At 27.2% G+C, this 25,885-nt stretch overlaps 1 protein-coding gene across 1 annotated transcript in view; it reads right to left on the reverse strand.

Moving 5' to 3' along the window:
• The window catches only part of kif13a (kinesin family member 13A), a 62,537-nt gene extending 37,065 nt beyond the window's left edge, over nucleotides 1-25,472 (reverse strand). The window contains exons 1-10 of the mRNA XM_073846911.1: nucleotides 25,416-25,472; nucleotides 21,787-21,879; nucleotides 13,625-13,805; nucleotides 8,748-8,835; nucleotides 8,467-8,601; nucleotides 4,449-4,561; nucleotides 1,196-1,307; nucleotides 894-1,106; nucleotides 676-786; nucleotides 403-537 (exon numbers count right to left, since the gene is read on the reverse strand). Of these exons, the coding sequence (XP_073703012.1) occupies nucleotides 403-537; nucleotides 676-786; nucleotides 894-1,106; nucleotides 1,196-1,307; nucleotides 4,449-4,561; nucleotides 8,467-8,601; nucleotides 8,748-8,835; nucleotides 13,625-13,805; nucleotides 21,787-21,879; nucleotides 25,416-25,446 (1,212 nt within the window). The 5' untranslated portion in view covers nucleotides 25,447-25,472. The remainder of the gene's footprint in view (nucleotides 1-402; nucleotides 538-675; nucleotides 787-893; nucleotides 1,107-1,195; nucleotides 1,308-4,448; nucleotides 4,562-8,466; nucleotides 8,602-8,747; nucleotides 8,836-13,624; nucleotides 13,806-21,786; nucleotides 21,880-25,415) is intronic.
• Between the last annotated feature and the right edge of the window lie 413 nt (nucleotides 25,473-25,885).

The raw sequence follows: 25,885 nt of genomic DNA on the forward strand, positions 1-25,885 counted from the left end.
ATTCATGAAATAAATTAATAAATATAATTCTTACATAATATAAATATATTTTTTTTTATTTTATAATATATAATAAGTAATAAAACTTATATGTTATGTTATATATTATATATATACATATATATATATATATATATATATATATATATAGATTTAAATAAATAATAATGACGTGTGAAATGAAACAAGTTTTAAAAACAAAATAGCATTTTTAAAGCATACATTAAATACAAAGTTTCTATTAATTTGTCAGTTCCAAAATGGACAAATAATTGCATAAAAAAAATAAAAGAGCATCAGCAATCCTTGCATCCCAGACGCAACCGTCTATTGGGAATGAATGAGCAACAATAACAGTGATGCAAGCCTCACGAATGACGTCTCACTGTATGATCAACATACCTTCAGATAGTAAACCAGCAGTTCATTGAGAGCCGGATCGGCGTTCAGGTTGACCAGGAAGCACTTGTCCTCTCCGACCTTGATCCCTGATGACTCCAGAGAGATTCCCATGCTCTCCAGCTGCTTCTGACGATCCTGCAGAGACCAATCACAGCGAGACGACAGCTGTCAATCATCAGTGTCAAACAATAAATGAGTGTGTGTGTGTGTGTGTGTGTGTGTGTGTGTGTGTGTGTGTGTGTGTGTGTGTGTGTGTGTGTGTGTGTGTGTCACCTGAGCGATCTCCTCAGTTTTCCGTAGTTTCTCCTCCCAGGTGACGGTCATCTCCTGAATGAGTTTCTCAGACTCCTGGAGTTTCTCCTGCAGCTCAGGAGCCTTCAGAGACTGACCAACAGAACATAAACATCACCATTAACAGCTTTGAGTCTATTCCTCTCTCCATTTTGATATCAGTGATATCCAATTATAGTTTCCCATAATTCTCTGCTCACCTCAGCCTGTGAGAGCTGCACCTTCAGCTTCTCCACTTCCTCTCGCAGCTCTCTGATAATGCGGGCGTTGGGATCTTCATTAACCACGGCGTGGTTGACGATTCTCTTTGCACGGTCGGCGTAGCGCAGTGTCGACAGCGTCTCCTCGTAGTTGTCTGCGGCTGGACTGATGGTGGCGATCATCGCCGTCTTACTGTTGCCACCTAGATTGTCCTGAAAAAGAGTCGGTTTTAGAGTTAGTTTCCTCTGGACATTTAGGTGTGTTGAATTGGTGTTTGATGAGCTCTGATGATCATCCTCACCTTCAGCAGCCACGTCAGCACTGAGTCTCTGTACGGCACAAACTTGCTCTTGCCTTTCCCTGCAGACTGATCAGCGAGAGCCGAGATCACACAGCCCAGCGTCGTCAGAGACCTGGAGACAATAAACACCACAGAAACATCAGAAAACACCACAGGAACATCAGAAAACACCACAGGAACAACTAAAACATCAGAAAACAACACAGAAACATCAGAAAACACCACAGGAACAACTAAAACATCAGAAAACAACACAGAAACATCAGAAAACACCACAGGAACAACTAAAACATCAGAAAACACCACAGAAACATCAGAAAACACCACAGGAACAACTAAAACATCAGAAAACAACACAGAAACATCAGAAAACACAAAAGAAACAACATAAAAGATCAGAAAACACCACAAGAATATCATTAAACACCAAAGAAACTACATATAATATCAGAAAACGCCACAATTATAATATAAAACACTACACAAACATCATTAAACACCACAGAAACAACATAAAACACCACAAAATAACAAAACACCACACAAACAATAGAAAACACTACACAAACACAATAAAACACAACGGGAACAACAAGGAACACCACAAAAGCATCATTAAACACCACAGAAACAACATTAAAAATCAAAGAAACTTCACTAAACACCACAGAAACAACAGAAAACACCACTCAAAGAACAGAAAACACCACACAAACACAATAAAACACCAAAGAAATGTCAAAACACCACAGAAACAACATAAAACACCAGAAAACACCACAGAAACAACATAAAACACCAGAAAACACCACAGAAATGACATAAAACACCATAGAAACAACATAAACCACAGAAACAACATAAAACACCACAGAAATGACATAAAACACCAAGGAAACGACAAAAACATCAGAAAGCACCAAGGAAATGACATAAAAGACCACAGAAACTACAGAAAACACCACAAAAAAGACAAAACACCTCAGAAACAACATAAAACACCAAGGAAATGACATAAAAGACCACAGAAACTACATAACACCACAAAAAACACAAAACACCACAGAAAAAAACCATAAAACACCAAAGAAACAACATAAAACACCACAGAAAGAACATAAAAGACCACAAAATAACAAAACACTACATAAACACAATAAAACACAATGGGAACAACAAGGAACACCACAAAAGCATCATTAAACACCAAAGAAATGACATAAAACACCATAGAAAGAACATAAACCACAGAAACAACATAAAACACCACAGAAATGACATAAAACACCACAGAAACACAATAAAACACCAAAGAAATGTCAAAACACCACAGAAACAACAAAAAACACCAGAAAACACCACAAGAATATCATTAAACACCAAAGAAACTACATATAATATCAGAAAACGCCACAATTATAATATAAAACACTACACAAACATCATTAAACACCACAGAAACAACATAAAACACCACAAAATAACAAAACACCACACAAACAATAGAAAACACTACACAAACACAATAAAACACAACGGGAACAACAAGGAACACCACAAAACTTCATTAAACACCACAGAAACAACATTAAAAATCAAAGAAACTTCACTAAACACCACAGAAACAACAGAAAACACCACTCAAAGAACAGAAAACACCACACAAACACAATAAAACACCAAAGAAATGTCAAAACACCACAGAAACAACATAAAACACCAGAAAACACCACAGAAATGACATAAAACACCATAGAAACAACATAAACCACAGAAACAACATAAAACACCACAGAAATGACATAAAACACCATAGAAACAACATAAAACACCAAGGAAACGACAAAAACATCAGAAAGCACCACAGAAATGACATAAAAGACCACAGAAACTACAGAAAACACCACAAAAAAGACAAAACACCTCAGAAACAACATAAAACACCAAGGAAATGACATAAAAGACCACAGAAACTACATAACACCACAAAAAACACAAAACACCACAGAAAAAAACCATAAAACACCAAAGAAACAACATAAAACACCACAGAAAGAACATAAGACCACAAAATAACAAAACACTACATAAACACAATAAAACACAATGGGAACAACAAGGAACACCACAAAAGCATCATTAAACACCAAAGAAACAACATAAAGAATCAAAGAAACTTCAGTAAACACCACAGAAACAATAGAAAACACCACTCAAAGAACAGAAAACACCACACAAACACAATAAAACACCAAAGAAATGTCAAAACACCACAGAAACAACAAAAAACACCAGAAAACACCACAGAAACAACAAAAAACACCAGAAAACACCACAGAAACAACATAAAACAACAAAGAAACTTCACTAAACAACACAAAAACAACATAAACTACAGAAATGACATACAACACCACAGAAACAACATAAAACACCATAGAAATGACATAAAACACCATAGAAACATCATAAAACACCAAGGAAACGACATAAACATCAGAAAGCACCACAGAAATGACATAAAACACCAAATAAATGACATAAACACCACAGAAACAACATAAAACACCACTTAAATGACATAAAAGACCACAGAAACTACATAAAACACCACAAAAAAGACAAAACACCACAGAAAAAACATAAAACACCAAAGAAACAACATAAAACACCACACAAACATTATAAAATACCACAAGAACTGAAAAAAAAAACAAAAAAAACACAATAAAACACCACGGGAACAACAAGAAACACCACAAAAACATCATAGAAAACAATAGAAACAATATAAAACACCAAAGAAATGGCATAAAACACCACACAAACATCAGAAAACAACAGAAACAACATAAAACACCACATGAACATCATTATTTTATTTGACATTTTTACGATTTGATTACTCCCAAATAAGTGATTCATTTTTTTCAGTTACTCATTTTCATTTTACATTTTTATGATTTCATTAATCACTAGTTTGGGAAACTCTGAACAAGAGGAGTCATTATTTTCCATGATGCAGTTTATTCGTAAAGCATCTATTGCTGTCTTTAAATTTCCTCTACTTTTTCATGTGGGTTTGTAATGATCCCATTCTTTTATTTATTAATTTAGTTGCTCCTAGAGCCAGCTTTTATCCTGTTACACTAATTTCCCAGACTGCATATAACAACTGCCAACATATTGTTTGTTTTTTGATTATTATAAGCTCATTTGCTTTGAACATGGTGATCGACCGCAGTCATCTTACTTGTTGATGTTGCTGCCCTCCTTCAGTCTCTCTCCAGCGGCTCCAGTCTTAGACACGCGTTCACTGCCGGCCAGATCCACCAGACTGATCTTGCTCACTTTCTCACCAGAATTCTGCATTCACAAACACACACATAAAAGAAAACATTACAATCAACAACATCCTAAATCAGCACAATTCAGCCCAACATGACATTGCATCTCTACTCAATTCTACACCCTTAAAAATATAACATAAGCGGCGTTGGAAAAATAGTTCTCTTCTTAAACATGGTCAAACAACAGATTAATGACTTACTCCAAATTTCACAAAAATTTCCAATCTCCGAAGTCCCCATCTGAATCAAATGATTCGTGATCTGCACCCTGAACTCCCAATGTGAATCAAATGATTCACAAACCCACACCGAAGTCCCCATCTGAATCAAATGATTCCCAATCCATGCTCCGAAGTCCCCATCTGAATCAAATGATTCCCAATCCATGCTCCGAAGTCCCGATCTGAATCAAATGATTCGTGAACCCACACCGAAGTCCCCATCTGAATCAAATGATTCACAAACCCACACCGAAGTCCCCATCTGAATCAAATGATTCACAAACCCACACCGAAGTCCTCATCTGAATCAAATGATTCCCAATCCATACTCCGAAGTCCCGATCTGAATCAAATGATTCCCAATCCATGCTCCGAAGTCCCGATCTGAATCAAATGATTCCCAATCCATGCTCCGAAGTCCCGATCTGAATCAAATGATTCCCAATCCATACTCCGAAGTCCCGATCTAAATCAAATGATTCGTGAACCCACACCGAAGTCCCCATCTGAATCAAATGATTCGTGAACCCACACCAAAGTCCCGATCTGAATCAAATGATTCCCAATCCATGCTCCGAAGTCCCGATCTGAATCAAATGATTCACAAACCCACACCGAAGTCCTCATCTGAATCAAATGATTCCCAATCCATGCTCCGAAGTCCCGATCTGAATCAAATGATTCGTGAACCCACACCGAAGTCCCCATCTGAATCAAATGATTCACAAACCCACACCGAAGTCCCCATCTGAATCAAATGATTCACAAACCCACACCGAAGTCCTCATCTGAATCAAATGATTCCCAATCCATACTCCGAAGTCCCGATCTGAATCAAATGATTCCCAATCCATGCTCCGAAGTCCCGATCTGAATCAAATGATTCCCAATCCATGCTCCGAAGTCCCGATCTGAATCAAATGATTCCCAATCCATGCTCCGAAGTCCCGATCTGAATCAAATGATTCCCAATCCATGCTCCGAAGTCCCGATCTGAATCAAATGATTCCCAATCCATACTCCGAAGTCCCGATCTGAATCAAATGATTCGTGAACCCACACCAAAGTCCCGATCTGAATCAAATGATTCCCAATCCATGCTCCGAAGTCCCGATCTGAATCAAATGATTCACAAACCCACACCGAAGTCCCCATCTGAATCAAATGATTCGTGAACCCACACCAAAGTCCCGATCTGAATCAAATGATTCGTGAACCCACACCAAAGTCCCGATCTGAATCAAATGATTCGTGAACCCACACCAAAGTCCCGATCTGAATCAAATGATTCCCAATCCATGCTCCGAAGTCCCGATCTGAATCAAATGATTCACAAACCCACACCGAAGTCCCCATCTGAATCAAATGATTCGTGAACCCACACCAAAGTCCCGATCTGAATCAAATGATTCGTGAACCCACACCAAAGTCCCCATCTGAATCAAATGATTCCCAATCCATGCTCCGAAGTCCCAATCTGAATCAAATGATTAGTGAACCCACACCGAAGTCCCAAACTAAATTATTAATGATTCGATTCAATTTGAGAATTCAATTCGCGAAATGACTCGCAAACCAGATCCGAAGTTCTGATCTGAATCAAATGATTCACAAACCCCCACCGAAGTCCCGATCTGAATCAAATGATTTGCGATCTGCACTCTGAACTTACGATCTGAATCAAATGATTTGTGATACGTGATTTGAAATCCCGATCTGAATCAAATGATTCGCAAACCCACAGCAAAGTCCCAATCTCAATTATATGATTCAATTTGTGATATGGTTCACAAACCCGCTCAAACGTTCCGACCTGAATCTAATGAATGCGATACGAAATCGAATTGGAATGCTTCAAAACAGTGAATCATTTTGCGATGCAATATTACTTACCTGATTCGAATTTTTCGAAAAGTTTGTTTTCGAAATTCGAAAAGCAATGGCTCTTTTGATCTGTTTTTTGCTAATGAATCACTTGAAATGAATGATCGAATTCACGTATTTGAATCAATCGGAGCGGTTTCAGCGTAAATGACTCACTCAATTGATTCAGTTCATCTGTTCCTCCGCTTTACACGTCTTCAACCATGTTTACACGACACTGTGAGTACTACTGGCTCAGCTCACTAGTTTTATGATATTAACTGAGATTAGCATAAAAAAGTACAATGTTTACAAATAAAATATCAATATTTCCATTCCAAAGATAGCATCCAACACAAACCGAGGAACATATTGAGGTGAGACGACAGCGCTGCGACGTCTGGAATCATTTAGTAAACGTTGAAAGATGGCTACAGATGAACACCAGTTGTTTGAAACAACGGCTTTGGCCGCTACAATGAACGAGTTAGACTTGGCTTTTCATATAAAAGAGGAACAGGAAACTGCGCTCGAATCGTTCCTTTGTAAGAAGGACGTAAATTTTTGGGGTAACTAGTACTTTTAGAGTATATTTAAAGATAGTGAAAAAAATTTACTTTTACTTTGCTACATTTGATGGCGTTATTCTGTTACTGTCCTCAGAAACGTGACGTTGGAATTTTCATTTCATGTCTGATAAAACTGCGTTAATACTGCTGTGTACACAGCTGTTACTATGGAAACCATAGTATTTCAGCGCTCCTAAAGCGCCCCCTAGTGACAGAGAGTTAATTTTTCATTTCCAATACATTTTTTCAGCTGTTTATGGTCAAATGATTGCAATTATCGACCCATGTTTTTATGCAGCAAACACAGTTGTAAATGTAAAAAGTTAAGGTGCCTTCTAAAAATCTTAACAAGTACAGTAATATTTATGTTTTAAATAAAAAAAAATTATATACTCAAATTATCCCTTTTAATGTTATACAGGATGAAATGCCATATAATGTAACATATTTTGTTTTTGTGTGAAACTGTATCTGAATTTTAAATCATGCCATTTTATGGCTTAATATTCTACGTTACATTGTCCAATCCCATTACTGTTTATTTTACTTTTGCAGATCTTAAAAAATGGTTATGAATTGCTTTAAATTAATATTAAAAAATTCAGCAGATACACTAAATGAAATAAATATAATGAAATAAAATTACTTCCTTGATATTTGTTTATATTTGTGTATTAAAAACATTTTTGATTAGACTCCTATCTGCTTTTCTATATTAAAAAAAAGGTCTTTTTTTTATTTGGGCTAGTTAAATTAATTTTCGGGCTACCAAAATCTGAAGAGTACCTGCCCGAAGCGCTACCAGAAATTTTGCGAGCCCTGTATATATATATATATATATATATATATATATATATATATATAAACACCTTACCTCAGCCTATGTTTTCAAGGAGAGGTGTGCGGAAGCTTTCCAAACAGAAATTCAGGGTTTTCACTTCATATCAATCAGATCAGAAGTAACTAGTAACTAGCTACTTGAGTACTTTTTCCATCGGATACTTTTTTTACTCTTACTCAAGTAACCATTAAGATTGTTACTTTTACTCATACTTGAGTAAATATTTCCATAAGTACTTGTACTTTTACTTGAGTACAGATTTTGGGTACTCTACCCACCTCTGCCCTTAATCTTAATAGATTAGGGTCTGGATTTTTTCCAGGCTAGGAGTTTGTATCTTAATTCACTATATTGGAAATAGTTTGCACACAGTAGTTCAGTTGCTGACAGTTCAATATGAAATCCCTGATAGTGGCGCAGCACTGACCCCAGACTTCAGGTCATACAGCGTTTGTGTGACGATGACACTGAAGACGGCGTGCGATCGGCTGCTCTCCTCGTTCATGTTGGTGGCGGCTACTGTGCGTGATTTATTCCCCTCCGACATCAGAGACTCAATGTCCTGCAGGAGGTGCAAATGAGAGAAAAAATGCAACTGAATCACTGCAAACAAACTAAGAGTTCACTGTAAGCGCAGACAGCCAGTGAAAATGAGCCAATCTGGACAGCAAACACATTTCTAATTATGAAGTAGTTTGGTTTGTTTACCTCAAAGCTCATCACAGCCAGCTGAGACAGACCGTCCACATACGGACCCAGGACCTTATGCTCTCTGACCTTCAGAGACTGTCTGCTCCTGTATGGATGAAGAGAGAAAACATCATTATTGATCAGCAGTTTTATAAGGATGTTATTAATTTTCCTTGGAAACTGATTCACAATCATCCTCTTGTTTGGGCCTTGAACAAAGCTTTTGATTCAGAGCTATCACATACAAACTTCATTTAAAAAAAAAAAAAAAAAATTAATTTTAAAAAGAAATTAAAAAGTTATAATTGAAAATGCAGAGTATAGACAGAGAGATCTTTTTTTGAACAGATTTTAAACAAAATAAAAAAATTAAATGTTAAATTAAAATGTTTTTATTTTTATTTAACATTTTTAATTCTGTTTCTTGCCTTTATGAAGTTAGCTGTTTTGTATTTTTGTGCTAAATATCTTTTTGAATTTAATACAATAATTTTATACTGTTTTTATGACTTTGAATGTTTATTTTGTTTTTTAGTTTTATTTGTTATTTAAGTTTTTAATTTTTAATTGTTTGTTTAATCTGTATTTTTTTATTAAAGTTCACATATTACACACATACACACACACACACACACACACACACACACACACACACACACACACACACACACACACACACACACACACACACACACACACACACACACATATATATATATATATATATATATATAATAAAAATACTTTGAAATAAATACAAAATACTAAAAAATAATGTAAAAAAAGGAAAAACATGTTTGTTTTTATATATTTTAAATTATTTGTATTTTTATTTATTATTTAATAGAATATATTCTTCATGGCTTTTTGTCTTAAATGTTTAACTAAAATCAGAAAAAAGATCAAATATAATTTAATGTACATGTTTTTCCTATGTTTCAAAACTTTTTTTTTTACAATTATTTTTATGTAAAGAAAGCAGGACAGGACATGAAATACTTTACTAATTAAATGATAACTAAATTACGTTTAAAATATATATATATATATTTAAAGAGAAAACAATTAAAAATGTAAAAATATAAAAAATAAATATGATTTATTAATACAATTGTATAGAATCTATAAAGTATAAAATTAGCAGATTAAAAAAAAAAATACAACACTAAATACTAAATAACAAAATTAACATTTAAAAGTCAAACATAGAAAATTAAAAAATTACAAAATTAGATTATTTAATTAATTGTAATGATCAATTTTATCAATAAATAATACATAAAAAACAAAAATACATTTAGACGTTTATATATATATATATTTAAAAGAAGAAGAAATAATATGTAGATTTTAATGTAAATATATATATTTTAATGCCAAAACAGTAAGTGATGAAATTTAAGTGAAAGTGCCATCCCAGCTGAGTGTGAAAATTAAAAACTAAATAATAAAATTAACATTAAAAAGTCATAAAAAATAGAAAATGAGAAAATAAGTGAAAGTGCCAGCCCATCTGAGTGTGAAAATGCAGCATGTGATAACCAGTGAAAACAAGCACAAGAGAGTAAACTCTCACTAGGTGGTGCAGATGAGCTCCATGCATCTGTTTTCAAAGGGCAGGAGAGGACGAGAACGACAGATCAATGACTGCAGACTGTGAACCTTTACAGCCTACAGATTCACAAACGCAACGAGGGAACAGAGTCATAGTGATTCTGCTGTTTGTAATGTAAATCAATGAGATCTTTATTTCAGTACAGCAGATACTGATATAAAATGATATGAATATCAGTGGTTACTCTGTATCTCCAATAAGGTCTTAGATAAGATGAGATTGAAAGGATCCAAACATATAATGCAATGCAATCCAATAATGACTGAGTGATGAACAAATAAACGTTTCTTGAAAGATATAAGATGTTTGGAGGCTCATTTAGAGGCGTATCAAGTGCATTTTGGTCCTAAGGTGTATTACGAATCGGCTCATGTATTTAAAAAATGTCAACAACAAAATTGCTAAAACTTTAAGAAAAATTACAATGAAAAAAAAAATCTAAACTCATTTAAACATTTCTCAACACCAAAATTAATTAAAAGAGGCTTAAAAAACTTATCAAAATTACAAAAGCAGAACAAAATTACTAAACCTTTTGTTAAAATTAAAAATATATATTTTTTTTGTTTAACTAATGTAGTAAAATAACTTAAACTAAACTAAAAATGAATACAAACTATACAGATACATAACAAAAAATTACAAAAAAAATAAATAAAAATAAAAACCAATTCAAATAAAAACTACAATAGTAAATTATAACTAAAACATTTTTCATTTTCATTTAGTTTATTGTCCTAAAATGACTCAAATTAAATGAATAAAAAAGTAAAGACATTTAAAAAACTAAAACTAATAAAAATGACAAAAACTTTAACAAATCGAAACATTTCTCATTTTCATTTACTTTAACTTGATGTACTAAAATGACAAACTAAAAGAGCAAAATAAATACACTAAAAATAAAAAAAGATTGCTAAAACCTAAAAACTTAAAAATATATAAAAAATATCAAATATTTAAAATATTAAATTAAAATAAAAAATGTTTAAAAAATAAAAATGGCAACAACAAAATTGCTGAAACTTAAATTATAAAATATATAAAAATATCAAACATTTAAAATATAATATTAAAATAAAAAGAGTTTAAAAAATGGCAACAACAAAATTGCTAAAACTTTAATTAAAAAAAAAAAAAAAAAAATCAAAACTAATTCAAACATTTCTCAAAACCAAAATTAATTAAAAAAGGCTTAAAAAACTGATCAAAATTACAAAAGCAGAACAAAATTACTAAACCCTTTGTTAAAATTAAAAATATAAAAAATAAAAACAACCTTTTTTGTTTAACTAATGTAGTAAAATAACTAAAACTAAACTAAAAATGAATACAAACTATACAGATACATAACAAAAAATTACAAAAAATAAAAATATAAAAATAAAATAAAAACCAATTCAAATAAAAACTACAATAGTAAATTATAACTAAAACATTTTTCATTTTCATTTAGTTTATTGTCCTAAAATGACTCAAATTAAATGAATAAAAAAGTAAAGACATTTAAAAAACTAAAACTAATAAAAATGACAAAAACTTTAACAAATCGAAACATTTCTCATTTTCATTTACTTTAACTTGATGTACTAAAATGACAAACTAAAAGAACAAAATAAATACACTAAAAATAAAAAAGATTGCTAAAACCTAAAAACTTTAAAATATATAAAAAATGTCAAATATTTAAAATATTAAATTAAAATAAAAAATGTTTAAAAAATAAAAATGGCAACAACAAAATTGCTGAAACTTAAAATATAAAATATATAAAAATATCAAATATTTAAAATAAATATTAAAATAAAAAGAGTTTAAAAAATGGCAACAACAAAATTGCTAAAACTTTAATTTAAAAATTAAAAAAAAAAAAAAAAACTAATTCAAACATTTCTCAAAACCAAAATTAATTAAAAAAGGCTTAAAAAACTGATCAAAATTACAAAAGCAGAACAAAATTACTAAACCTTTTGTTAAAATTTAAGATTAAAAAAATAAAAACAACCTTTTTTGTTTAACTAATGTAGTAAAATAACTAAAACTAAACAAAAAATGAATACAAACTATACAGATACATAACAAAAAATTACAAAAAATAAAAATATAAAAATAAAATAAAAACCAATTCAAATAAAAACTACAAATGTAAATTATAACTAAAACATTTTTCATTTTCATTTAGTTTATTGTCCTAAAATGACTCAAATTAAATGAATAAAAAAGTAAAGACATTTAAAAAACTAAAACTAATAAAAATGACAAAAACTTTAACAAATCGAAACATTTCTCATTTTCATTTACTTTAACTTGATGTACTAAAATGACAAACTAAAAGAACAAAATAAATACACTAAAAATAAAAAAGATTGCTAAAACCTAAAAACTTTAACATATATAAAAATATCAAATATTTAAAATATTAAATTAAAATAAAAAATGTTTAAAAAATAAAAATGGCAACAACAAAATTGCTGAAACTTAAATTATAAAATATATAAAAATATCAAATATTTAAAATATTAAATTAAAATAAAAAATGTTTAAAAAATAAAAATGGCAACAACAAAATTGCTAAAACTTTAATTTAAAAATTAAAATGAAAAAAAAAAATCAAAACTAATTCAAACATTTCTCAAAACCAAAATTAATTTAAAAAAGGCTTAAAAAACTGATCAAAATTACAAAAGCAGAACAAAATTACTAAACCTTTTGTTAAAATTTAAAATGTAAAAAATAAAAACAACCTTTTTTAGCTAATGTAGTAAAATAACTAAAACTAAACTAAAAATGAATACAAACTATACAGATACATAACAAAAAAAATAAAAAAATAAAAATAAAAATATAAAAAAATATAATATTAAAATAAAAAGAGTTAAAAATGGCAACAACAAAATTGCTAAAACTTTAATTTAAATTAAAATGAAAAACAAAAAATGTAAACTACTTCAAACATTTCTCAAAACCAAAATTAATTTAAAAAAAGCTTGAAAAATGACAAAAGCAGAACAAAATTATTGAAAAAAAAAAAAAATTATATATATATATATATATATATATATATATATATATAATTAAAAAATAAATAAATGTAAATAAATTTAAATTAAAATGACTATTCAATTTTTTATTTAGTTTAACTTGAAGTACTAAAATGACTAAAACTAAAATTAAATGAATAAAAAATATAAAGTTTTTAATGGGCTCGGACTTGAGTGGTTTAAGTGTCATACTCAATTTTGAGTATTTTGGTCCCGATGTGTATTACTAATGGGCTCACCCTTTGGGATCGAGCAGGTCTCGGACTTTCTCGTTGTAGATCTCCATGTAGGAAACCTCCACCTTGAAGGACTGCGTCTCGTTCTGGTCTCTGGAGACTCTCTCGAACAGCGAGCAGCAGAGTCTGGGGATCAGGCCCGGCTGATCTCCGTTGCCCATCATGGAGAAGGATTTCCCAGAGCCTGTCAGAACAACACAATCATACGCAGGTCACATGAAGACACTTACAGGTGACGTATCTCAACTAGCAAATGTGTAAAGCTTGTGTTTGAAGATGAAACGCCGGCCTGTGAACGAGGACAGGAAGGCGAGAGGAAACAGACAATAATACGGTGCGTCTGCGGAGGACAGACTGTGATTGAAAACACAGACGCTTCCTGTTCCTGTACGGAGGAATATATTCATATTTACCCACAGACCAAGTGCCATACTGAACTTGTTAATGGTATTCTGCTTTTAATTCAATTTTGCATTCAGTTACTATTACAGGTGATTTTCAGCTGTGGTGCCTGGGCAATATAAAATAATTAAAAATAATACAACGAAGACACTCAAATTGAGAAAAATAAAAATGAGATGTAAATAATTATTAAAAGAACTAATAAAATAAAATTTTAGAAGACAAAATAAAAGAAAAATACAGATACATTAAAATTTATTTTTGTTCATATATTTACGTTTTTTCTGTTTGTTGTTTATTGCTTTTTGTTCTAGACTAAAATTGGAAAAAATTATATATTATTAATTTACTTTTAAATTTTTTATGTAAAGAAAAAATAAAACTGATCTTTGTCTAAACAAGTATTTAATCAAAAAGCAATTAAAACAACAACAAAAAACTAAATAACTAAAATGAGAAAATGTAAAATGTAATTGTTTTTATATACAAATAATCTGTAAATAAAAATAAAAACTAATACTAAATACTAAGTTTTTCCTATGTTTCAGATCTTAAATGTGTTTATTTTTCTTTTATTATTATTTATAATTAAAAATGATTTGTATGTAAAGAAAATTAAAATTCTTTTTTCTACACTTAGTCTAAGAATTTAAGAAAAAAAACAATTAAAAATGAAAAGAAATCAGATTTAATCTGATCACATTAAAATAAAGATAACATGTCAAATGTAATTCTCTTTATATACAAAAAATAAAAAAATAAATAAAATACATGTTTTTCCTATGTTTCAGATCTTTAATGCATCTTTTTTCTTTTCTTTTTAAATTGTTTTTAGGTAAAGAAAAAATAAAACAACTGATCTTTGTCTAAACATTCATTAAAAACAGGTTTGATCTGGTTATTTTATAACTAAAGCAGAAAAATAATAAAATGTAATTGTTTTTATATACAAATAATCAGTAAATAAAAACTAATGCATGTTTGTTCTATGTTTCAGATCTGAAATGCATCTTTATTTATTTATTTTATAATAATTAATTTTATGTAAAGATCTTTTTTAGTCCAAGCATAAAAAACAGGTTTAATCTGGTTAAGTTAGAATAAATATAATATGTAAAATGTAATTTTCTTTATATACAAATAATCAATAAATAAATTAATACACGTTTTTCCTATGTTTCAGTTTTTAATGTATTGTTATTTTTTATTTTTACACCTATTTTTTATGTAAAACAAAATGCATTTATTAAGTCAAAAATCTATTTAAAAAATAAGAGGAAAAAAATGGTTTGGTCTAGTTATTTTCTAACTAAAATGAGAATAAAGATAATATGTAAAATGTAATTCTCTTTATATACAAATAATCAATAAATTAATTAATACACGTTTTTCCTTTGTTTCAGTTTTTAATGTATTGTTATTTTTTACTTTTACACTTATTTTTTTTTTTGTTAAAAAAATGCATTTATTAAGTCAAAAATCTATTAAAAAATAAGAGGAAAAAACTGGTTTGGTCTAGTTATTTTCTAACTAAAATGAGAATAAAGATAATATGTAAAATGTAATACTCTTTATATACAAATAATCAATAAATTAATTAATACACGTTTTTCCTTTGTTTCAGTTTTTAATGTATTGTTATTTTTTACTTTTACACTTATTTTTTTTTTTGTTAAAAAAATGCATTTATTAAGTCAAAAATCTATTAAAAAATAAGAGGAAAAAACTGGTTTGGTCTAGTTATTTTCTAACTAAAATGAGAATAAAGATAATATGTAAAATGTAATACTCTTTATATACAAATAATCAATAAATTAATTAATACACGTTTTTCCTTTGTTTCAGTTTTTAATGTATTGTTATTTTTTACTTTTACACTTATTTTTTTTTTTGTTAAAAAAATGCATTTATTAAGTCAAAAATCTATTAAAAAATAAGAGGAAAAAACTGGTTTGGTCTAGTTATTTTCTAACTAAAATGAGAATAAATATAATATGTAAAATGTAATACTCTTTATATACAAATAATCAATAAATTAATTAATACACGTTTTTCCTTTGTTTCAGTTTTTAATGTATTGTTATTTTTTATTTTTACACTTATTTTTTTTGTAAAAAAAAATGCATTTATTAAGTCAAAAATCTATTAAAAAAAATAAGAGGAAAAAACTGGTTTGGTCTAGTTATTTTCTAACTAAAATGAGAATAAATATAATATGTAAAATGTACTTTTCTTTATATACAAATAATCAATAAATTAATTAATACACGTTTTTCCTATGTTTCAGTTTTTAATGTATTGTTATTTTTTATTTTTACACTTATTTTTTTTGTAAAAAAAAAAAATGCATTTATTAAGTCAAAAATCTATTAAAAAATAAGAGGAAAAAAAATGGTTTGGTCTAGTTATTTTCTAACTAAAATGAGAATAAATATAATATGTAAAATGTAATTCTCTTTATATACAAATAATCAATAAATTAATTAATACACGTTTTTCCTTTGTTTCAGTTTTTAATGTATTGTTGTTGTTTTTTTACACTTATTTTTTTGTAAAAAAATGTATTTATTAAGTCAAAAATCTATTCAAAAATAAGAGGAAAAACTGGTTTGGTCTAGTTATTTTCTAACTAAAATGAGAATAAAGATAATATGTAAAATGTAATTCTCTTTATATACAAATAATCAATAAATTAATTAATACACGTTTTTCCTATGTTTCAGTTTTTAATGTATTGTTTTTTTTTTTTTACACTTATTTTTTTGTAAAAAAATGCATTTATTAAGTCAAAAATCTATTAAAAAAATAAGAGGAAAAAAATGGTTTGGTCTAGTTATTTTCTAACTAAAATGAGAATAAAGATAATATGTAAAATGTAATTCTCTTTATATACAAATAATCAATAAATTAATTAATACACGTTTTTCCTTTGTTTCAGTTTTTAATGTATTGTTATTTTTTACTTTTACACTTATTTTTTTTTTTGTTAAAAAAATGCATTTATTAAGTCAAAAATCTATTAAAAAATAAGAGGAAAAAACTGGTTTGGTCTAGTTATTTTCTAACTAAAATGAGAATAAAGATAATATGTAAAATGTAATACTCTTTATATACAAATAATCAATAAATTAATTAATACACGTTTTTCCTTTGTTTCAGTTTTTAATGTATTGTTATTTTTTACTTTTACACTTATTTTTTTTTTGTTAAAAAAATGCATTTATTAAGTCAAAAATCTATTAAAAAATAAGAGGAAAAAACTGGTTTGGTCTAGTTATTTTCTAACTAAAATGAGAATAAATATAATATGTAAAATGTAATACTCTTTATATACAAATAATCAATAAATTAATTAATACACGTTTTTCCTTTGTTTCAGTTTTTAATGTATTGTTATTTTTTATTTTTACACTTATTTTTTTTGTAAAAAAAAATGCATTTATTAAGTCAAAAATCTATTAAAAAAAATAAGAGGAAAAAACTGGTTTGGTCTAGTTATTTTCTAACTAAAATGAGAATAAATATAATATGTAAAATGTACTTTTCTTTATATACAAATAATCAATAAATTAATTAATACACGTTTTTCCTATGTTTCAGTTTTTAATGTATTGTTATTTTTTATTTTTACACTTATTTTTTTTGTAAAAAAAAAAAATGCATTTATTAAGTCAAAAATCTATTAAAAAATAAGAGGAAAAAAAATGGTTTGGTCTAGTTATTTTCTAACTAAAATGAGAATAAATATAATATGTAAAATGTAATTCTCTTTATATACAAATAATCAATAAATTAATTAATACACGTTTTTCCTTTGTTTCAGTTTTTAATGTATTGTTGTTGTTTTTTTACACTTATTTTTTTGTAAAAAAATGTATTTATTAAGTCAAAAATCTATTCAAAAATAAGAGGAAAAACTGGTTTGGTCTAGTTATTTTCTAACTAAAATGAGAATAAAGATAATATGTAAAATGTAATTCTCTTTATATACAAATAATCAATAAATTAATTAATACACGTTTTTCCTATGTTTCAGTTTTTAATGTATTGTTTTTTTTTTTTTACACTTATTTTTTTGTAAAAAAATGCATTTATTAAGTCAAAAATCTATTAAAAAAATAAGAGGAAAAAAATGGTTTGGTCTAGTTATTTTCTAACTAAAATGAGAATAAAGATAATATGTAAAATGTAATTCTCTTTATATACAAATAATCAATAAATTAATTAATACACGTTTTTCCTTTGTTTCAGTTTTTAATGTATTGTTATTTTTTACTTTTACACTTATTTTTTTTTTTGTTAAAAAAATGCATTTATTAAGTCAAAAATCTATTAAAAAATAAGAGGAAAAAACTGGTTTGGTCTAGTTATTTTCTAACTAAAATGAGAATAAAGATAATATGTAAAATGTAATACTCTTTATATACAAATAATCAATAAATTAATTAATACACGTTTTTCCTTTGTTTCAGTTTTTAATGTATTGTTATTTTTTACTTTTACACTTATTTTTTTTTTTGTTAAAAAAATGCATTTATTAAGTCAAAAATCTATTAAAAAATAAGAGGAAAAAACTGGTTTGGTCTAGTTATTTTCTAACTAAAATGAGAATAAATATAATATGTAAAATGTAATACTCTTTATATACAAATAATCAATAAATTAATTAATACACGTTTTTCCTTTGTTTCAGTTTTTAATGTATTGTTATTTTTTATTTTTACACTTATTTTTTTTGTAAAAAAAAATGCATTTATTAAGTCAAAAATCTATTAAAAAAAATAAGAGGAAAAAACTGGTTTGGTCTAGTTATTTTCTAACTAAAATGAGAATAAATATAATATGTAAAATGTACTTTTCTTTATATACAAATAATCAATAAATTAATTAATACACGTTTTTCCTATGTTTCAGTTTTTAATGTATTGTTATTTTTTATTTTTACACTTATTTTTTTTGTAAAAAAAAAAAATGCATTTATTAAGTCAAAAATCTATTAAAAAATAAGAGGAAAAAAAATGGTTTGGTCTAGTTATTTTCTAACTAAAATGAGAATAAATATAATATGTAAAATGTAATTCTCTTTATATACAAATAATCAATAAATTAATTAATACACGTTTTTCCTTTGTTTCAGTTTTTAATGTATTGTTGTTGTTTTTTTACACTTATTTTTTTGTAAAAAAATGTATTTATTAAGTCAAAAATCTATTCAAAAATAAGAGGAAAAACTGGTTTGGTCTAGTTATTTTCTAACTAAAATGAGAATAAAGATAATATGTAAAATGTAATTCTCTTTATATACAAATAATCAATAAATTAATTAATACACGTTTTTCCTATGTTTCAGTTTTTAATGTATTGTTTTTTTTTTTTTACACTTATTTTTTTGTAAAAAAATGCATTTATTAAGTCAAAAATCTATTAAAAAAATAAGAGGAAAAAAATGGTTTGGTCTAGTTATTTTCTAACTAAAATGAGAATAAAGATAATATGTAAAATGTAATTCTCTTTATATACAAATAATCAATAAATTAATTAATACACGTTTTTCCTTTGTTTCAGTTTTTAATGTATTGTTATTTTTTACTTTTACACTTATTTTTTTTTTTGTTAAAAAAATGCATTTATTAAGTCAAAAATCTATTAAAAAATAAGAGGAAAAAACTGGTTTGGTCTAGTTATTTTCTAACTAAAATGAGAATAAAGATAATATGTAAAATGTAATACTCTTTATATACAAATAATCAATAAATTAATTAATACACGTTTTTCCTTTGTTTCAGTTTTTAATGTATTGTTATTTTTTACTTTTACACTTATTTTTTTTTTTGTTAAAAAAATGCATTTATTAAGTCAAAAATCTATTAAAAAATAAGAGGAAAAAACTGGTTTGGTCTAGTTATTTTCTAACTAAAATGAGAATAAATATAATATGTAAAATGTAATACTCTTTATATACAAATAATCAATAAATTAATTAATACACGTTTTTCCTTTGTTTCAGTTTTTAATGTATTGTTATTTTTTATTTTTACACTTATTTTTTTTGTAAAAAAAAATGCATTTATTAAGTCAAAAATCTATTAAAAAAAATAAGAGGAAAAAACTGGTTTGGTCTAGTTATTTTCTAACTAAAATGAGAATAAATATAATATGTAAAATGTACTTTTCTTTATATACAAATAATCAATAAATTAATTAATACACGTTTTTCCTATGTTTCAGTTTTTAATGTATTGTTATTTTTTATTTTTACACTTATTTTTTTTGTAAAAAAAAAAAATGCATTTATTAAGTCAAAAATCTATTAAAAAATAAGAGGAAAAAAAATGGTTTGGTCTAGTTATTTTCTAACTAAAATGAGAATAAATATAATATGTAAAATGTAATTCTCTTTATATACAAATAATCAATAAATTAATTAATACACGTTTTTCCTTTGTTTCAGTTTTTAATGTATTGTTGTTGTTTTTTTACACTTATTTTTTTGTAAAAAAATGTATTTATTAAGTCAAAAATCTATTCAAAAATAAGAGGAAAAACTGGTTTGGTCTAGTTATTTTCTAACTAAAATGAGAATAAAGATAATATGTAAAATGTAATTCTCTTTATATACAAATAATCAATAAATTAATTAATACACGTTTTTCCTATGTTTCAGTTTTTAATGTATTGTTTTTTTTTTTTTACACTTATTTTTTTGTAAAAAAATGCATTTATTAAGTCAAAAATCTATTAAAAAAATAAGAGGAAAAAAATGGTTTGGTCTAGTTATTTTCTAACTAAAATGAGAATAAAGATAATATGTAAAATGTAATTCTCTTTATATACAAATAATCAATAAATTAATTAATACACGTTTTTCCTTTGTTTCAGTTTTTAATGTATTGTTATTTTTTACTTTTACACTTATTTTTTATGTAAAAAAAAATGCATTTATTAAGTCAAAAATCTATTAAAAAATAAGAGGAAAAAACTGGTTTGGTCTAGTTATTTTCTAACTAAAATGAGAATAAAGATAATATGTAAAATGTAATTCTCTTTATATACAAATAATCAATAAATTAATTAATACACGTTTTTCCTATGTTTCAGTTTTTAATGTATTGTTATTTTTTTACTTTTACACTTATTTTTTTTGTAAAAAAAAAAATGCATTTATTAAGTCAAAAATCTATTAAAAAATAAGAGGAAAAAAATGGTTTGGTCTAGTTATTTTCTAACTAAAATGAGAATAAAGATAATATGTAAAATGTAATTCTCTTTATATACAAATACTTAAAAAATGAATAAATCAGATTTTTATGCATCTATTATTTTTTATGTAAATGTTTTCTACTCTTAGTATAAACACTTAAGACAAAATTCACTTAACATTTTTTGTACATGTCTAGGAAGAATGTTCATTGAAAATAATTACAAAAAAACTCAAAAACATTTGGGTGAATCACAATCTGAGAAGACAAATGTGCATTAATTGTCACAAAAAAAGCCAGAAAAACCAATGGTTTGGATTTTCTTCATGCAAAATATGATTTAACAATATAATTTGACGTGAAACAAGGCCTGAACATGTTTGAGTGAGATTGAACTCTACTGTAAATCTAGGTTAAAGGTGTTTGAATACATTTGTGTACTTGTTAATGTCCTGCAGGCTGATTTAGAGTAATTACCGGAGCTCTTATGACAGAGAATGAGCATCTATTCAGTCCCGATCATCCAGAGCTCCATCACAAAAGAGCAGATATCTGTAACTCTACCTGTCTGTCCGTACGCAAAGATGCAGGCGTTGTATCCTTGAAAGGCGTTTTCTAATATTCCCTCCCCGAGGCACTTGAAGACCACCTCCTGACCTGCAGGACAAACACACAAAACATCACAATCACAGCATTAAAACACATTACACAACATCATCTCTCTGATGTCTGTACGGAATAGAAAGGAAAAGACACTTTTCTATGACTTTCAATAGAAACGTCTTCCAAAAAATGTCTGACTGCGAAGCAAACTAGACATACGCAGGCAGAATAAGTGCTATTTTAGTATTATTTATATACTATATATTTTTTTAAAAATATTTATTGATATGTTTATTAATGAATTTGCCTTTTTTTATATTTTCATTTTATTTTTTTAATTTATTTTTGTTTCTATATTTCTAGTCGTCAGTTTATTTCATTTTATAAAGATTTTATAGCTTTTTTTTTTATTTCAGTTTTTCAGTTTATCTTAATGTATTTCTATTTTTTTTATTATTACTTTCATGTGAGGAAAAAATAAAATGCAATTTGTAATTTTTCCTGTTTTTACCAAAAGTAAATAATAAATAAATAAAAACTATAGAGACATGTTTTTTAAATGTTTACAATATTATATAAAACATTTTAAAATAAAATAAGCTGAAGTACTAAAATGACTAAATCTAATAATACAAATAAACATAAATATTTAAAAAACGTAATAAATAAAATAATACATTTTGTATTAATAAAGCGATATGTTTATTAATGAATTTGCCTTTTTTATATTTTCATTTTATTTTTTTAATTTATTTTTGTTTCTATATTTCTAGTCGTCAGTTTATTTCATTTTATAAAGATTTTATAGCTTTTTTTTATTTCAGCTTTTCAGTTTATCTTAATGCATTTCTATTTTTTTTATTATTACTTTCATGTGAGGAAAAAATAAAATGCAATTTATAATTTTTCCTGTTTTTACCAAAAGTAAATAATAAATAAATAAAAACTATAGAGGCAGTTTTTTAAACACAAAACACAATATTATATAAAACAATTTAAAATAAAATAAGCTGAAGTACTAAAATGACTAAATCTAATAATACAAATAAAAATAAATATTTAAAAAACTTAATGAATAAAATAATACATTTTGTATTAATAAAGCACTTACAGGCAGCGTTTATTGGCGGTTTTAAAGAATAAAAGATTCTGCACCAAATTTTAGGGGTTGAATAATTTTGAACGTGAACATTTAGAGCCAATTAGATTTTTTTTTAATTATTATTCATCAGCTTCCATTTTCAGAATGACTCAAATGTGTATTTATACATTTCTCTAATAGTGTACTGATACCTTTGTTGAGTTGCTTTTACAAATTTTTGAATAAAATTTTTGAATAATTTCGATTGCAACTGTATATATATATATATATATATATATATATATATATATATATATATAAACATATTTTAATAAATAAAATACAATTTTATATTAATAAAATAACATTAATATAATATTAAAATAATATACAAATATTAAAAAAAATAACAAAAGCACATAAAACCACTAAAACTTATACAAAAAAACCCTGAAATTAGAAAAAAGAAAAAACAACCCTGTCAATCAGTTGCCAAATCAACATTTCATAATATATTTTTCATTCATAAAACTTTAACAAAAACTATTTTTACTAGCTTTAGTTAAGAAAAAAAAAACAACAACGAGCAGAACTGAATATTTCCTGTGCTATTTCTAAGAAATCTCCATGTTTCTCATTGCATTGCTTTTCAAAGCCAATCCCTCCCAGAAAGTCCTCAGAAATCAGCTGTGAATGTAAGAATGGCCCTCATGGCACGTTCACGCTCTGCTTCTCCTGTTTTTCTGCTCATGGTGAATCAGGCAGCTGTGTGAAGAGCTAAATAAAGCCGGACCTGCAGCGTTTTACACACAGAGCACTGATGCAGATCATGCATTTAACGCACAGGAACAGAAACCCTTCAGACGGGAGATCTTTTGTTGACCGTCACAACTCATTAACCCTGTTTGAGCAACCAGTAATTGGCCAATGCGCAATTACATTTTCCTCTCACTTAATTTAACACAGAGAACTCATAAAGCTGAGAATTCATAAACTGGGATGCACAAACTTTGATTGCTCTGAGTAGTTGCTAGGCAGACCAGGGTTATTATTGTTAACTAAAACTATTAAATTAACTTTTTCAAATTTACTATTTCGTGTAGCAAAGTTATTATAGTAACTAAAACTAAAAAAACAATAAAAACAAATAAACTACAACTGAAAAATTAAAAATGACAAAAGCACATAAAACACTGAAACGTACACTGAAATAAAAAAAACTAATTATATAAAACAAAAAACGGGAAAAAGATAATAAATGATAATAAATTAATCTAATAAATATGACTAATAATTTAAATAAATAAATAAAACATTACAAAAACATAAAAAAAGATATTTGTTTTGCTTTGTAAGAAAAAAAGCTGTATATTGGACGAAAGAATTAAATATGTATAAATATATAAAGCATTTTTATATTACATATGTGACCCTGGAGCACAAAACCAGTCTTAAGTCGCTGGGGTATATTTGTAGCAATAGCCAAAAATGCATTGCATGGGTCAAAATTTTTGATTTTTCTTTTATGCCAAAAATCATTAGGAAATTAAGTAAAGATCATGTTACATTACGATTTTTTGTAAAATTCCTACTATAAATATATCAAAATGTAATTTTTGATTAGTAATATGCATTGTTAAGAACTTAATTTGGACAACTTTAAAGGTGATTTTCTCAGTATTTTGATTTTTTTGCACCCTCAGATTCCTGATTTTCAAATAGACGTATCTCAGCCAAATATTGTCCTATCCTAACAAACCATACATCAATAGAAAGCTTATTTATTGAGCTTTCATATGATGTATACATCTCAGTTTTGTAAAATTTTACCTTATGACTGGTTTTGTAGTCCAGGGCCACATATAGTAATTTATACAGTATTTTTTTATTAATTTTTGTTTATTTATTTCTATTTATTTATTTAAATTTAATTGTCATTTTTTCTAATTAACTTTAATGCATTTTTATTTAAATTTTAGTAGATCTAGGTGTTACTTTTCATAGTTTTCTATACTTCTTTGTCAGTTTTAGTAATTTTAGCATGCCAACTTAAACTTAATTTATTTTAGTCAATTGTCAAAGCAACAATTAAATATATATTTTTTTATTTTTTTATAATTTTTTTTTAGTTTTTTACCTTTAATTTTTTTTTATTAAACTGGGAATTGCTAATTGTTTTAACATCTTTCATTTTAATTTTAGTTCAAGTTTTATTTTACTTAGTTTTTTTTATTTTGACACAACTGGCATAATTTCTAGTTGGACTAGATGCTTTGTAAATATTGTCTGAGACTTAAGACTAGCACAGTAAACCAGCAAATCCAGTACCAAGTCTGAACTAGTCTGGACCAGCATGGGAAATCTGGCAGATCGTTGGGAACGGCTCATCCGTGTGTCCCTGTCATTTCCCGAGTTTTCCGCATCACAATGCCCAATATAATCCATAATTATCACTCAGGTGTGATGCAGAGAGAGTGCTTCTGTGTGAAGGTGTTAAAGCGTGACTCACCGGCGTACTTCGGGACGTTGGACTCGTCCATGGACCAGAAGCAGTGGTCGAAGGCGAACACCTGCAGACACACACAGACACACACATGTTAGGACACGCCATCCAGACTCACACGAACAAAAGACGACTTTAAGTGTTTAACAGCAGACTCGCACACACAGAACATGATGCTGCTTGTTCTGAACACAACGACAAACAGCAGCTCTCCGCCAGGACAAGCTCATGTTCACACAATATTAGACAAACGTTTTATTTTATAAAGTTTCACTCTATATTGACTACATTGATATATTCAGAATCAAACTTTTGAAAAATGCAAGAAAACTAAATATAACTTACATTAATACCCATTAATCCATTTATATTATTTAAACGGTAACACTCTACAATAAGGTTCATTAGTTAAACATTTGTTAATGTACTAACTAACATGAACTAACCATGAGCAATACATTTGTTACTGTATTTAC

The sequence above is a fragment of the Garra rufa genome, chromosome 9 (genome assembly GCF_049309525.1).
Source record: "Garra rufa chromosome 9, GarRuf1.0, whole genome shotgun sequence".
In the NCBI taxonomy this organism is placed as follows: Eukaryota; Metazoa; Chordata; class Actinopteri; order Cypriniformes; family Cyprinidae; genus Garra; species Garra rufa.